The 17,124-nt window shown below is 34.5% G+C and overlaps 1 protein-coding gene across 5 annotated transcripts in view; it reads right to left on the bottom strand.

Moving 5' to 3' along the window:
* The window catches only part of LOC111507540 (uncharacterized), a 209,820-nt gene that overhangs the window by 176,043 nt on the left and 16,653 nt on the right, over positions 1 to 17,124 (bottom strand). The window contains exon 1 of one of the 5 annotated variants that reach the window (XM_074170422.1): positions 12,762 to 12,789. The exons of the other annotated variants lie outside the window; for them this stretch is intronic. Coding sequence (XP_074026523.1) covers positions 12,762 to 12,774 — 13 coding nt within the window. The 5' untranslated portion in view covers positions 12,775 to 12,789. Of the gene's footprint in view, positions 1 to 12,761; positions 12,790 to 17,124 lie in introns of those variants that run through there. 5 annotated transcript variants of the gene reach the window in all.

The following is a 17,124-nucleotide window of genomic DNA, read 5'->3' as shown; positions in this document are numbered from 1 at the left end:
CTTATACGTACAATATCATTTAATTGGAATTTGGGTTTACTTTGTCTTCCTCCAATTCCATTGATACCCTTGAATTTTAATTTTGTTGTTGAATCAACATTGATGGGTGCCATACCTATTGTACGATGAACTTTATTATTATATCTACTAGTTATAATTGGAAGAATATCAAGCCATTTGTGGTGACCTCTCATCGAAAATTCCTTGTAGAGCCATGCCTTTATTGTACGAATCACTCTTTCTGCTATAGCTGCCTTCTTTGTGCTAAATGTTGAATAATGATTGATATTATATTCTCGCATGAGAGATGAGAAGCTTTTATTGAAAAATTCTTTCCCTTGATCGCTTTGTATGTGTTTGGGGGAGTATTTGGCTTCTTTCAGTACATGTTTCATTGCATTAGTTACTGTACTACCTGTTTTATCTTTAACTGCTACAGTCCACAGATATTTGGAGTAACAATCTATCACTACAAGTATATATCGGTATCCTTCATTACTTTTTGCATAAGGTTGCAGTTCAGCTAAATCTATTTGCCATAGATCTGCAAAACCTTTGATGGTGGTTATTCTTCTACGAAAATTACGTCTTGCAGGTTTATGTAATTCATTAACAACTTGTCGTTTGACATCACTTATTTCATTAGTCATTCTATTTCAATATGATTAAAGAGAAAAGGTGATAATGTTACTGCATTGAATGATGATGTGACAGTGATCATTACATGTGAATATGTTAATATATTATACCTTCTTCACGTAATTCTTCAATTATTGAAATTATTTCATTATCATGTCCGGTATGTCCGGCTGACTTCGAAGCTACCAATAGTCGTAGGCGAGCAACTAACTCTTTCGGTGAATTCCAGTACACATAATTCACAGGTTTAGAATTATATATTTTCTCCATTTTCACTCGTTTGAGTGCTCCACCAATTTTACTTCTACTTCTTATTGGATATTGTCGTGAGTCTAATAGAGGTTTGATAACTTCACGAAATTTTTTAGAATTTGTATTTTTAAAACCATTCTTCAGATGATATTGTTTATATGGAGCATTCGTTATTTTCAATATTTTGGAATATACTTGACGAGTTTCTTCATTATCAACATCTTGTGGATTCTTCAAAAAAATCATATCATACAATTCTGGACTACCTGCGCATTCATATTTTTTCACTTTATTAGCATCCCAAAATGAAATGTTTCCATCTTTGAAATTTACCACTAGACTTCCCATTTTCAGCTTTTGTGTAATTGGATCCATACGTACGCCAAATGTTCCATCATATGCTGGATTTCTAGATTTTATATTATTCAAATGTTTCATCAAAACATCTTCACCACTTTCATTCATAACAGGTGAGATGTCAGGATCCGAGGAATCGATGTGGGACGATGATGGTGTTTCGAATAGAGTTGTTCTCATATCGTCTTGAAGTGTGCTCGTGTCACTATTCACAGATGATACACTACCAAAAAATTGTTTTCTTCCTATTGGAGTACTCATGGGATAATTTGAAGTAGATTGAACAGTTCCATGATTTGGTGATAACACTGGTGATTTAGAAGTAGCGTTTGATGATAAAACATTCAATGGTTTCATTATGGGCTCATACAATCTTTCGAGTGTCGTACGATTTTCAATATTATCATTCTTGATAGAGTTGAATTTCTGCCTGACAGCTTCTGTTGTCTCTACTAGTTGACGTTTCAAATTTATTTCATTGTTTTTATTTTCAGGATCTTTTTTTGTATTCATAATGCCCTTTTTTTGAATTAAAGCTTAATTCGTTGGTGAAGTGACCACTACAATATTCAGTGATCGAATAAGTTCCAAAAACAAGATCATGGGTATATAAAACTATCGAATCCTTTGCGATATCTACCTTCATCTATTTTTGTATCCTTATCAATGACTAGAAATCCATATTGGTCCTCCCAGCATTTAACACACATCAATTGGAATTGTTTGAATGTTACATCGGGTGAAACATGATCTGAATAAATGTGATGTAAATTCGTCTCATCTTGTTTGAACATTATAATGAAATTGGTATTGTCACGCACTAACTGTTTGGGTACCCGTGAATATGTCTGTGCTAGATAAAAACAATCAACATCCTTATGACGTCCCATACAGAAATATGATCTAATAATATCTTGCTTTTCACATATCACATCATCGAAAATGAAAACAGAATTAGGCTTAGCGTCGGAGGGTTCCACTATTTCTGCATTATTGCTGAATGTATAAAAACCTAATCCTTTTATAGGTTCCAAAACACTTCGCAAGTACTGATATTTAGGTTGATTGAGTGATTTCGAATAGAGATACACATTTCTAAATCTCAGTCCTTGTGGATGTGTTAATAGTGATATCATTGCATTCGTCTTTTCACAATTTGAAGGTCCTATAATGAGTCCTCTAACTGATGATGGAAGTAGTGGACCATGTCTGAATACCCTTTGTCCATTCAATCCACAACCAAATTTCTCATCTAGATTATCTACAGCAAACTTTTCTTTCTGTTTTACAATGCGCATCGTGCCGTGGTTGGAGACTATATAAATGTTATTAGCTTATTCATTTCAATGTGTACCATCAAACGATACGGACGTATTGAAAGTGATCGTAAAATTAAAAGAGGTTGTGGTTTTGTTAATGATTTAATAAACAAACTTCCTTTCGAATTACATCTACCCGGAGGTTATCAATACTGTGGACCGGGTACAAAATTGAAACAACGTTTAGCTCGTAACGACCCTGGAATCAATAAATTAGATATTGAATGCAAAAAACACGATATTCAATATTCTAAGCATCCATCCGATCTTGCAGCACGACATTTAGCCGACAAAGAACTTGAATACAGCGCTTGGGATAGGGTTAAATCGAAGGACGCGAGTATTGGGGAAAGAGCAGCTGCATTACTTGTCACCAACATTATGAAAGCGAAAAGACATATGGGTATGGGTTGTAGTACCAATAAGAAAAAATGTAAGAGGAAACAAACGAAGAAAAATAAAATTAAAAAAGTTGCATTTGGTGCTGGGATAGTCCATAAAGTGCGAAATGTATTGAAGAAAGCTGGTGGGAATCAATTTGTGACGAATAATAGCAAAAAAGCTATCACTGTGGCATTGCAGGCGGCACGTAAATACCTTAAAGCTGCCGGTGGAAAGAAGAAAATCCGCACACCACGCATAATTCCTGTTCCCAAGATCGGTGGACTTTTACCATTGATACCAATTTTTGCTGGACTATCCGCACTAGGAAGTTTGGCGGGAGCCGCTGCTGGTATTACCAAGGCCGTGAATTCGGCAAAAGCCAGCAGAGCGGCTTTAATGGAAGCCAATCGTCACAATAAAACCATGGAGGCTGTAGCATTAGGCAAACGCGGAAGTGGAATATATCTCAAACCATACCGTAAAGGTTTAGGACTATATTTAAAACCATACAAAGCCACAAACAAAACAAAAAACTAATTGAACCCCTACCTCAGAGGCCTCTTACTGATCTCGATCTCAGTTATTATGCACAAAAAATGAAAATTCCACATTTTCGTGGTGTTTTTATGCGTGATAGATTACCATCTTCAGGTCCAAAACAAAACGAGACAGCTATTGTTAATTTAGATGGAATAAGTGGACCAGGAACACATTGGGTGGCATATAAAAAATGTGGGAAAGAAGTCACATATTTCGATAGTTTTGGAGATCTACCCCCACCATTGGAATTGACTCGATTCTTTCGAAAATGTTCGAATGTAAAAATCAAATATAACTATGATCGACAACAGAAATTTAATACAGTTCTCTGTGGTCACTTGTGCTTGCAGTTTCTCTCTAAATAATTTTCCAAATAAAAATGGATTCAACACCAAAACTGGATCGGGAGGCTATCAAGGGAATGGGGTTTTCACTTAGAATGTTTTCAAAATATGGTACCTTGAAAAAAATGGATAAAGTGATGCTTGCAAATATGCCTAAGGAAGTGATACTTGCATGTGTTGCACATGAGATTGCATATGTTTGGGAAAAGTTGCCTAAGCATCTGCAAGATGACATCGATATAATGAAACATAGATATTGTTATGAGCACCACCACCACGATCAAAATTCAGAATCGGATGTTAATGACGGTCCTATACCTCGGAAATCTATGTGTTGTATTTGTAATATAGAGGATGTGAATATTGGTATCAATAAAAATGATACTTATTACAATACAACACCTTCCAAAAAGTGTAAATTGTCTCAAATGTGCTGTTGCTGTGTACAATGATAAATTGAAATGTGTTTCAAAATATTCATCAGTCATGTCACGAAAGTTCGAGCTACAAGCTGTCGGGACAAGTGTCTTGAGTGCGGATTTTTTTCCACCAATTGAATTGGATAGGAACAGTCGTTATGGATTAGGACTTTTGGGATTCTATGGGTGCAATACAATCAATAATATAACTGAAGCTAATAACTTAGTTAGTTTTAGAATCAGTAATGACAACTCATCGATACCCCAAAAGTTGACAATTGAAATTCCATGTGGTGCTTATGAAATAGAAGAGATCAATGCCGTCATACAGAAACATATCATGTTCAGATTGTTTCATGATAAAAAACCAAATGATGTCGTTGCAGATGATATTTTCTATCTACACGCCAATAATAATACATTCAAATGTGAAATGCGATCCAAATATGAAATTGATCTGACACATCCAAATTCAATAGCAGAAATGATGGGGTTCGCTCATGAAATATTTCCACCAAATCAGATACATGAATCATCATTACCAATAAACATTACAACTGTGAGATTTATCCGCTTAGATTGCAATATAATATCTGGTTCATATATAAATGGTGAAGAATCCCACATTCTTCACCGTTCGGATGAAATCAGAATTGCAATCAATAATCAAGATGTTATACTAGATATTGCCGAGAGCTTCATTTACATAGAAGGTAAATTCACCCCCAAAGATGTAGCGAAAACATGCTATCTCTCGAATAATGCAATTGCATTTCTCTTTGACGAAATTCGTTATGAAATGGGTGGTGAACAAGTGGCTGTTGTTAGAAAACCTGGGATAACATCTACAATGAAAACCATGATATCATTTGGACAATCTCATGCTAACACATTATTGACATCTGGTTGGGGACTTTCACAATTGAAGCAAGATATCTTGGATACAAACAGTCATGTTTTTAGTGGAAAACTACCACTGAAATATTTGATGGGTTTTGCTGAAGATTACAACAAAAGTATCTTGAATGCCAAACAGGAATTGATTTTGATTATCGCTCGATCATTCAAAAACTCATATATAGGTGAGGTTGATGCTGATTTGGAAATAAATAAAATCGAATGGAAAATAAGGCATATTGTACCAGATGATAAACACAAGCTCAAACTTTTGAGTAGAATAAACAAAAGCGGTCTGAATGCCAAAATCAAGTTGGCGTATCGTATGTGGGACCTCTATGAACTACCATCATTACGTGGGACTTCTTCAGACATATGGGCCATCAAAACAACTAACGCATTGGAAACTCCTCGTTTTGTCATCATCGCATTCCAAAGTACTACCACATCTGAAGATAGAACACAAGATATTACAAAATTCACAACTGCTGATATCAATAGTATTCGAGTATACTTGAATTCTGAAGTTTATCCATATGAGCGTTGGAATTTGAATTTCGATAAAAAACTTGATGCTCCTGCTTATTATGCTTTTGAGAGTTTCCAGCGAAGTTATTATGATAAAGATATGAGTGAACCTCTGATGGACATTGGACAATTTAGAGAGAATCCACTATTCGTCATCGATTGTTCCCATCAACCGAATGCAACAAAATCATCAACTATTGATATAAAGATTGAGTTTGAGACGAGGAAGACCAAGTTTCCAGACAACACTAAAGTATATGCATTAATTTTGCATGATACAGTTTTAACATACAATGCATTGGATGGTTCAGTTCATAGCAGATATTGACACTTTTTTTTTCACTCTATCATGTACTGTTTTATGATCTTTTTTTTTTTTTTTATTTGTAACTGACTTATATCATGTATTGTATTTTATATCATATTTATTGTTTTGTAATCATTTTCTATTGTATTTCATCAGATTTAAATAAATAAAACATGAAAATAATACAAAGTTTTTTATTTGACATTATTTATGATTTACAGGAACATACAGACTATCTAAAATAACTTCTTCCTCATAATCATCATGTTCGCGACCATCTTCAATTTCCTCTCGATTTTCATCATTCAATTCAAAGTGATGAATAATCCATTCTGGCAAGTATGGTTGGAGGCTATACAGGAATCTTCTTAGGTTCAGTTCAATCATAACCTCACAAAGTTGCCACAATTCCAATTCATTATCCAAAAATTTGTTGCAAACTTCTGCACCACTCCAATAGTTCTCAGCATCACGAAGGCATAATTCGATTTGTTTTTCATCATAGCATACACTCATATCATAAACGCTTGCATGTTCGGCTCCATCACCCAACACCTTCAATTTAGACGACAAATGTTGAACCGATGATTTGAGATCTACAATATCGACCCAATCTTGACTTGCGTACTGCATCCACATCTTTAAATGGTGGAACTGAAATCGAATAAAAAAAAAAATAAGCAACCTCCAATTTTTCAGTGATATAATACTCACATTCCCATTTTACTTGTAGTTACAAAGTGAGTGTATTCAACTAAGTTAGTAATGTTTATATTTCCATATAATTATCATCTAATATATGAATATTAATAAAACAATAAGAAATTCATTATAATTACTATTATTATTCAATCATATTGAATTTGACTAGAGTTATCGTTTTCACACCAAAAAAACTTTGTAAGCTATGACCTAAAGAAATTCACTATAAATTATTACTATTATTCAATCATATTGAATTTGACTAGAGATCGCGTTTTCATGCCAGCAAAACTTTGTTGGCCTTGTCCTAAATACATCATCGTATATTTACCACCTGATGAGTGGATACAAGATATATCGTCATCACTGAATTGCAACGAAATACGTTTTGGTAGCCATGTTTTAAATAATTTATCATTGCTCACATCTTGCAAAGTTAATAAAATTGATTTACCAAATCGTGTAGAATAAGTTGACATATTTTTAATTATGTACACTTCATCAATTGGCAATGATGATAAGGCCTTTTGCTCTAGTATTTCAACCTCCTGTACAATCAAATTATTAATTTTATTCAAGTCTACTTTTGAAACGGACATGATGAAAATATATATGAAAATATAAACAATTTCCAACAGACAAATACACTCACCGTCTTCCTTCTATTACGAACTGAATAACACTCTACCAATTGCTAACTGCTGCAGATATATTCGTCTACTGATTTCATAGTGTGCCAGGCATTTCTTTTATATTAAACAGTGTGAGTCACCCCCACCATGAAACCGTGAAAGATTCACATTGCTAGTTGCTATCCACTAGAGATGCCTGACGTCACAGCCAAGCCCATCTCCCAACTTGATGCGATAACAGTTGCCGGTACGAGCAAGCAATGGTCGTTGCGGTCTCGGAGAGGGTAGACGCTAGGCAAACGGTCCTCGGCTGCCGTTGTGTCACCATCGATAGCGGGGCTAGAGCGAACCTTCATCGCTTCGGGAGAGGTGAGGGCAGACCGATGAATACGCATTACTCTGCCACACGTCGTGGAGTGAACATGTCGCTCTCTAGCCGTTGAACGGTTATTGCTGTGACGTCACTCCACTACTAACTTGGTGCCCTAACACCGATGGAGCATTTATTACTTGGAGGATCTTCGAAGTATGCAGACGTATGTTTGTACATAGACAAACAAGCACATGATGAAACCCTGTACCGTGCATTCTCCTACACACACACACACACATAAACACACAAAATCTCATATGAAAAAAAAATCTGAACGATCCATGCACCAGACACTTCAAGGTCACAACGCCTTGACTTCACTGCACAACAAAAAAACTTCACCAAACAACAACCAATAAAAAAAGCAATTAATACGTCATAGTGGTGGGGGGAGGCCGAGAATCAGCTGTAAACAACTACTTATATATATATATATATATATATATATATATTTAAAAACACAAGCATTTATTCACTAGGTCACCTTTACACCTTATTCCTCCTTCTTTAACACTTTTCATTTCAATAATCAACATTTTTCTTATAAAAATGTTAAAAAATGTACGGAGCTGCTTTTTGGTTACATATCACTGTATTTTACGTTTTTAAGGTTAATGATATGGTTGGTACGACTGATGCAGTCCATATTCCTGAAGTAATTCAAATGTTTTTTACCTTCATTCTTTAGATCGTAAATTGGTTTTTGGTGGTGTATCACGAATTTGAAATAGTAGGCGACGGCAAATACCAACCACTTTTTTCTGAAATGTCACTAGTAACTAACCTAAAAATAGAATAATGTCACCAGGAGAAGCATTCGTTTTTAAATTAAGTTTTTTATAAGAAAAATGTTGATTATTGAAGTGAAAAGTGTTAAAGAAGGAGGAATAAGGTGTAAAGGTGACCTAGTGAATAAATGCTTGTGTTTTTAAATAGTTTATTTAGTGAAAAAGAAGGCTGAAAAGTTGCCCTTTTCTGAACTTTGAAAGGCCGTAACTTTTTAAATAAGGGAGAGCGCCGCTTTTTTCTTTCGGATTCGTAATCTACGCATCAAAATACGTAAGTACAGTCAAAATTTTTTTCAAAATCGCCGGGTGTCCACATATCGAAAATTTACCATAATATTATTTCTGGAATCTCCACCAATTGCTCGACAACTTTTCTTGATATTTCCCTATACCTATCTGTTACCGTTTTCGAAATAAAAATTAATTTCAATTTTTTTCTTCAAAAATCATGACTTCTAAAAATGCCGATATCTTTTAGTTAAGAAGTACTATGATATCGAAATTTGGTTTGGAGTTAGGTGATACTTGGACACTTCCCACACGTCAGCCTAATCTCCGTTACTTCAATACAGGGTGGTAAAAAAATACAGTTTTTTCGTTTGCTTGAAAAAGTTGCTGAAATTTGATTATTTTAAATGGAACACCCTGTATATTATTGAAAATTCGGAAAGCTGCTGAAATTTGCTTTCTTTCTATGTATATCATACCTATACCTAACTAGTCAAGTTTCGGACTTATGAACATTTATTTGTGAAAATGTCCCTTCAGAATGGTATTTCCATTCGGTATTTGGTAAGCAGGCCATGATTACTATTTGACAGTAGCGTTGTGACATTCTCCTAATAATATCGACATTTTCGTCACTTCAGAAGTTGCAAATACCTTCAAAACGATGGAACAAAACTATTCAAACGAAGTTCTTATGAATTTGTTTATTATTTTTGGACAGTGTGACAAAATTATCAGCAGAACATGTAGAAAGTTCAATGAAATGTATCCGAATCTACCGCCAATGAACCTCAAGAAATTTATACGAATTCAGAACAATTTCAATATGTTTGGATAAACTTTAAAAAAGCACCAAGAAACTTGAAATTGGAAATATTGATATGAATAATTATAAAAAAGTAAAACAATCATGTGGAATATTTCAAAATATGTTCGAATCGCTGGCCGTTCACTTCCAAGCACTTTAAAATGCGGGTGTTGACTGCTTTCGTGGTGGCAGATCTGATTTAATTGGGATCCAAATCTTCAAATGTTTGGGCAATCCTTTCTAACAATTCATCTCTCGAACGCACGGGTATTTTGTAAACTTTTTCTTTAAACATTCCCCACAAATAAAAATCTAATGGATTAAGATCGGGTGATCTCGCTGGCCAATTCCATGGTCCCAAGCGCCTCATCCACCGATCGTCAAATAGTCTATCCAGTTCTGCGCTCACTTCTCTTGTGCAATGTGCAGGAGCTCCGTCTAGTTGGTACCAACAGTTTCGATAATCTTCGAGTGGCAGATTATCCACGAAACTGTCTACAGTATTCTCCAAAATATTCAGGTAGCTTCTGGATGTTAATGACTCCTCGTATATCACGTACCTCAATTTGTTGTCCATCAACATGCAGAAGACATTAAAACTAACTTTTTCTTGAAATCCGGCTTCTTTTGTGACGTGAGGATTTTCACTGGACCAATAATGACGATTTTTTCTATTGAAAATCCCTTCTCTCGAAAATTTCGATTCATCAGTCCAAATAATTTTATTTAAAAAAAGTGGATCTTCTTGAATGCGTGTCAACAACATTTCACAAAATTCTACTCTCTGTTGAGGACCTTGAGGCTTCATTGCTTGAATTTTGGTGAATTTATAATCATGCATTTTATGTCTTCGCAAGATTCTTTGAACCGATGAATATTTTATACCCAAATCTTCTTCAGCACTTCTTATCGATGACTCGGGAAATGCGTGAAAATATGCTAAGACATTAATCTGGTTGTCTTCGAAAGTTAAGGGTCGAGGCAAGTTTCTTGGTGCTTTTAAAGTTGATCCAAATGCATTGAAATTGTTCTGAATTCGTATAAATTTCTTGAGGTTCATTGGCGGTAGATTCGGATACATTTCATTGAACTTTCTACATGTTCTGCTGATAATTTTGTCACACTGTCCAAAAATAATAAACAAATTCATAAGAACTTTGTTTGAATAGTTTTGTTCCATCGTTTTGAAGGTATTTGCAACTTCTGAAGTGACGAAAATGTCGATATTATTAGGAGAATGTCACAACGCTACTGTCAAATAGTAATCATGGCCTGCTTACCAAATACCTAATGGAAATACCATTCTGAAGGGACATTTTCACAAATAAATGTTCATAAGTCCGAAACTTGACTAGTTAGGTATAGGTATGATATACATAGAAAGGAAGCAAATTTCAGCAGCTTTCCGAATTTTCAATAATATACAGGGTGTTCCATTTAAAATAATCAAATTTCAGCAACTTTTTCAAGCAAACGAAAAAACTGTATTTTTTTACCACCCTCTATTGAAGTAACGGAGATTAGGCTGACGTGTGGGAAGTGTCCAAGTATCACCTAACTCCAAACCAAATTTCGATATCATAGTACTTCTTAACTAAAAGATATCGGCATTTTTAGAAGTCATGATTTTTGAAGAAAAAAATTGAAATTAATTTTTATTTCGAAAACGGTAACAGATAGGTATAGGGAAATATCAAGAAAAGTTGTCGGGCAATTGTTGGAGATTCCAAAAATAATATTATATACAGAGTGTTCCATTTGAAAAATCAAAGTTGATACTGCTTTCTATATATAGAAGGAGTTCTGAACTTTTACTGCCATTCGGCGCCATGTTTACCAAGCAAGTTCATCATGGTGAGTGATTAAGTTCTTGTTGGTCTTTCAGTAAGACATTCGATGGTTGGCGTTCTGAAATTCTCTTTTCAAATTTCTAGACGTTGTTTCTTATATAAATTTTTGGACACGATCCACACGCTATCTTGTAGACACCTGATTCATTTACCTTGGTAATGTTTAACTTGTTCATTATATGTTTACCTAAGGTGTTACCAGTCTTGTATGCTATGTTAATGTTCTGATTAGTTAGTTAGTAGAAAGTCCTTTAATTTTTTTCGGTATATGTTAGTGTTTTATAATATTGACTTCGATGTGAGGGTAGGTATACTTGGTTAATGGCTTTTTGAATAATTTTTTTCAAGGATGTGATAGTCATATTTGATAGTTGTTATTTACTGCAGTTTGATTTATCCATTTTTTTTCAATTCTCTGTGGACATCGAAATACTGATAAGGCTGTGAATCATACTAATTCATGTTGATGGGGATGATTAGAATGGTTGTTGATAGTTGTGTCTGAATGGGTTAGTGAATGGTAGGTGATGTTATTAATTTTCATCGAGTAATGGGTAAGAGCATTAATAACTTTTCATTTTTAAATTTCATAACATTTAAAAAAAAAAATCGAAACCCAACAAAATTTCACTTCGACTTACTGTTTACTCTGTATATTTTCCTAACCAAAGCGTCATCGAAATGCACTGTATTGTCTTATCCATTCTACCATTAAGAAACTCATAAACTATTTGAAATTACCTCATCAACCTACACTTGACGATGAGGCCGATTTGATCTTCAGGTCAACAACCGTTATTCCATAAGTTGAATTTTCATACGGTCAACGCTTTTGTAAATGACACTCATTAAAATCAGGAATATACTGTCAAACAGTCCGTGGAAAACATCAATCCTAATGAAAAGCAAGAAGGCTAAACTATTATTTTTTAAGATAATTACATTCATAGTTACAACATGAAAATCACACTTAGTATTTTCGAGAAGTTCAAATGAATCTAGTTTTAACTGTATTAAGAGGTATATTTATTTCATAGAAAATTTTGTGAGGAAAGTATTTTTAGTTTCTGTTTGGTTTATTTTGGGAAACACCATTTTTAAGTTCAATGCCATAATAGTATCAATGGTAATCACGAACAAAGTTTATTAACAGAGAGTACAGCAACTGGTCTATATTATTTGAGTTCTTATAACTTTCCATAGGGACATGGTGAACTCAAGCGATCTTGACTAGGAGTAACAAAACACAAATCCAGTTTATTAGTTCATTTCAAGTAGGATTAGCAGGTTTGTTGATACTTTGTTTCTGGATTTATTTTCTTAGGCGCGCTATAAAAGTTAAATTTTATTTCAAATTCATTTTTGAATAGAAATAAAATAATAAACAAATTTACCTCTTCCTGTCATGACGGGTTGCCTCTGCTAAGGTTTCCATTATATGATTTTGAGTAGTCTGTAATTATTCTGAGCCTATCCTTGTTCTGCTGTAACAGAGTTTATCGGTTCTTGGCTCTGATGGTCCCTTCATAAAATGCAACTTGGCTATCTGTAAAAATATTGATCCGTAGTTTCGTTGTATACTCCTGCTTCCGTCCCTTATGCTGCTTTTGTGAATTTTTATTGCTTCCGTTATGACAAAACAAATTATACCCCTTTACTCTATCCATCTAAGCAACATAGTGCTCTAAAACATTATCATACATAATGCACGTGATCTCCAAGACAAGGCTACTTGTATAGGAAAATATTTTAGGAGGAGTGTAGGGACACAAATTAGCAGTTTTCCCTTACCACTGCCAGCTCAACCCAATAGAGCTTATTTGAGCAGACATAAAAAACTATGTTGCCAAAAAAAATACTACTTTTAAATTTTGTGATCTTAAAAAAATGTTTAATGAAGCTGTTTCGTCTATTACCGCTGAAAAATGGAATAATTGCGTAGGGCATGTGAAAGATAAAGTAGAAAAGAAAATGTTAACATTAGACTATCCAATGGATAATTTAGTTGACAGAAATCCGTTGATAATTAATCTTAATGATGATGATTCTTCTAGTAGCAGTTTTTCAGAATCAGTAATCGGTCTAAAATGACAAGTTATTTTATTATTATTTTGTAATTTATACGCTTAAACTGTTTACCAGTGTGTGCTGCTGAAATTAAATTACCTCATTTTTTATAGTTCATTTTATGTTAAATACACAAAATTGTTTTTGTTTTCTTCATTAGTTAAACTTTGAATAATTTTCCTATACCCAGCCGCATTTTATTAAAAAATGACATTTTGGTCTTTCCATAGTGCGACTCTATACAAACAGCCTTGTCTGGGAGATCACGTGCACTATACATGATAATGTTTTGGAGCACTCAGTTGTTTGGATGAACAGAGTTTAGTATTATGAGTGCTGTTTAGTATTATACATGCTGCCTGGTTTCAGCCTACATGATTTTCAGTAGATATGCCCGCTTTTTTATCCTGTCTCAATGTTGGTTTCAGGTCAGACTGGGGAGTGTTATCACTTTATTAGTAATAATATGTTTCCACCTGAAAGTTTCAAAGTTCCTAGTCTCTCCATCTTGGTCCTCTTGGTGAATGGTCAATTTGGATGGCATTATGTTATATTCACTTCCCTCAGCCTACTTTATATCCATTACGGCCGAGATGGCATAATAACTCGACCGTTCACAAGTTCAAAAAAAGGTATTTAGGCAACTCCTTGCTACCCATGGTACTAGTGATTTCAGCAAAATAGTCGTTTATACCATTTTTCTATCGGCTGCATGCATGCATGTTATATAGAATGCACCCCAAATAACAAACACAGCTAAAAGTACTTTCTTCTAATAACCATAGTGTAATCTTTATGTGATCCGACATAAAGTTGTTTCCTTCGACATATCTGATCTGTAAGTATATTGCTCTCGATGTAGCGGTCTCTTGGCCAATGATACATCCCTAATATGCTTGTCAAGTATTTTCTTTCTAATGTTTTTAATACAAACAACATGAGTGCTCTCAAAACCTCTGCCTAATGAGCCTTTTTCCTGAGAATAGTACAGCGATCGTGTCACGAGAGGCAGCACTAGTAGTATGGACAAACATAAACTATTCACATATAAAACAGTGTTATTTACGTAATATTAATTTATTATTTAAAAATATAAATCTGATATAAAAATTATTTTGTGCTAGTATAATGTCAACAAAGCATTGCTGCTTTGCAATTGTACGTCGGATAATCGATATCCGGAAGTCGGTCGGTAGCCAAGCGGTTCGGCGTGGGTGATTTGTTGACTCACTCGAATTGACTGCCGTGTTGGTCGGTGGTTCAAGCCCTAGTCTGAACGATCGATCTTCACTTGCTATCGTCCAACCCGTGTTAGGAATCACACGTTAAAAGGTAAGACCTTGTTAATCCTTAGCTTGCACAAGTTTCGACTTCTGAGGGTTGTCGTTCGTATGGGTGCGACAGCTGGTTAACGGAAAACAAATTTTATTTTTTTTGAAACGTGATTTTTATACAATTTAGAAAACCTCATGTTAATGAGGTTAGATGTGAGAAATGGATACATGCTTCGAGGAGAGTGAATTTAACAGTTCAAAAAATAAATAAATATTCATATGTATGCTCTAAACATGAAATGAATAGGAAACTTTTCATAGTTAATTACCATTGATTAGAATGAGATATAACCTCAACCGTTTATTAAACTATATTCATTTATTATATTTAATTAAATTTATTTCATTACCATATATATTTGATTAATATTTTACTCGGAAATAAATCTGAACATCATAATTATTTTAAATTTATTTTATTACAGTTTGAATCTACCGCTACTCTTTTACTAGAGTCTGTATACTAACCTGTCTATTAATTCACTTTTTTTTTTCAGTTACTTTACGGCATGCAAGCCAACGTTTTAATGTTACGACATTGTTATCCTTTACAGCTGCAAATTTTAGTTTTGCTCCAGGAACATCTTCTTCTGTTAAAAACAATCTTTTTTTAATTGTACTTCACCATATGTTTATATGACGATTAGGCAGTGTTTGTCCTTACCGAACTACTAGCGCTGGGAAAAATATTAAATGGAAAGGGGGGTCTTCTGACACATTTTCTTGAAGCTCCTGACAAATGCTTCACAACCCTAGAATATAATGTCAATATTTTCAACTACTACAAAATGGCGGAACTTTTAATAATTGCCTGAATACATTGACATTTAACTGCATAATATGAGGTAATAAGCTTGAGGTCAATTCAGAAGATGCTCGAAACGGTTGCCTCGAACTTCTTGACATATGAACAGCCTATCCGATTTTTCAAGCCGACCATTTTTGATCACAATAAAGTCAATATCTCTACAAATATTTATTATTCTCTGCCGTATATCCAATATTGAAGCAGGTTCAGTTACGTACACCTTTTGCTTCAAATAGACCCATAAAAAGTCCAAAGGTGTCAAATCTGGCAAGCGGGCTGGCCATTCTGTAGAGGTCCTACAATATGGTTTCCCAATATTTCTGTCCAAACGTTAATTTTTTCTGGATATTGGGTATGTGTTTCCCGGATAACGGCAATTTTGTCTGTGAACATTGCCGTTTAAAAGAAATGTACATTCGTCACTGAAACAAATATTGTGGAGATAGGTAGGATGGATGTCTTACAATGGTTTCCGTCATGATTTCGCAGAATTCAGTTCATCAATCAGGGTCATCTTCAGTTAATTGGTGTACTATTTTAATTTTGTATGGATGATACCTATTCCTCTTCACAGGTCACCACACAGTAGAAGAGAAACCTCACAAACATTCGCGACGGAATAAGTAGATTTTTCAGGATTTACTACCATCTCACCAATTATTTGCCCTTGCTGTTCTTCCGGAATGGACGGATGACCTGGGGGCTTTTTGTTATGTACACTACCGGTAGTTGTGAATTTGGATACAAGTTCCCTCAAATATTTTCTACATATAGGCCGATTTGGAAAACGTTCATTGAAAATCCTTTCGAGAAAGTTACGCGTCGCACCGTAAATAAAAATCGCTTCAATTTTTTTCCAATGGACGAGAATTGACCATTTTAGAGATTGTTGACGTGGTATCTTTCTACTAGTAAAACCGAAAACTAAATGAGAATATTCTAACTAAACAATGATGTTCATTGTCTTACTGACATTTTTTGTCGTTTTTATAAAGAAAAAATAACTTAACAAACGTTATCGGTTGTTGAAATTGCCATATGGCAGATATAAAGGAATATTTCTAGAAATATCGATATTAATATATTCGTCTTCAGGAAATTATTAAATGTTCCGCCATTTTGTAGTAGGTGAATATATTGACTTCATATTCTAGGGTTGTGAAGACCCTCCCTCCCAAGACCCCCCTTGTCCGTTTAATTTTTTTTTTCAAGTGTTTTTTGAATAAGTGTATTATGTTTATGTTTGTGCATAGTGGGAGGTCTTAATTTGGAAAAACGTTACAATGTATGGATGTTGAATGGCATTCCAAGTATATTCCTGAATATGTACAGAAAGTAACAACGAACATCGTACGTCACCATCGAGAAATGGTCAGGTTAGAAGTTATCCTCACGTTAATTTTCTAAAGGAATGTTCCCCAGCCTGCTCTGATAAAAGTTTAATGAACGGAGGCGTATGCAGTTATTGAAGACGAGGCGGGAACCTCGAATGAAGTCTGAAGTCTCCTCAGGTTACGCTCGAGGAATACGTTTGCACGGTTTGCAAGT

This window comes from Leptinotarsa decemlineata, unplaced genomic scaffold (assembly GCF_025532065.1).
Source record: "Leptinotarsa decemlineata unplaced genomic scaffold, Ldec_3_MD MMD2_P_RNA_scaffold_11, whole genome shotgun sequence".
Taxonomy (NCBI): Eukaryota; Metazoa; Arthropoda; class Insecta; order Coleoptera; family Chrysomelidae; genus Leptinotarsa; species Leptinotarsa decemlineata.
Note: the sequence above shows the minus strand (reverse complement) of the source record. Positions and strands in the feature narration are given on the sequence as shown.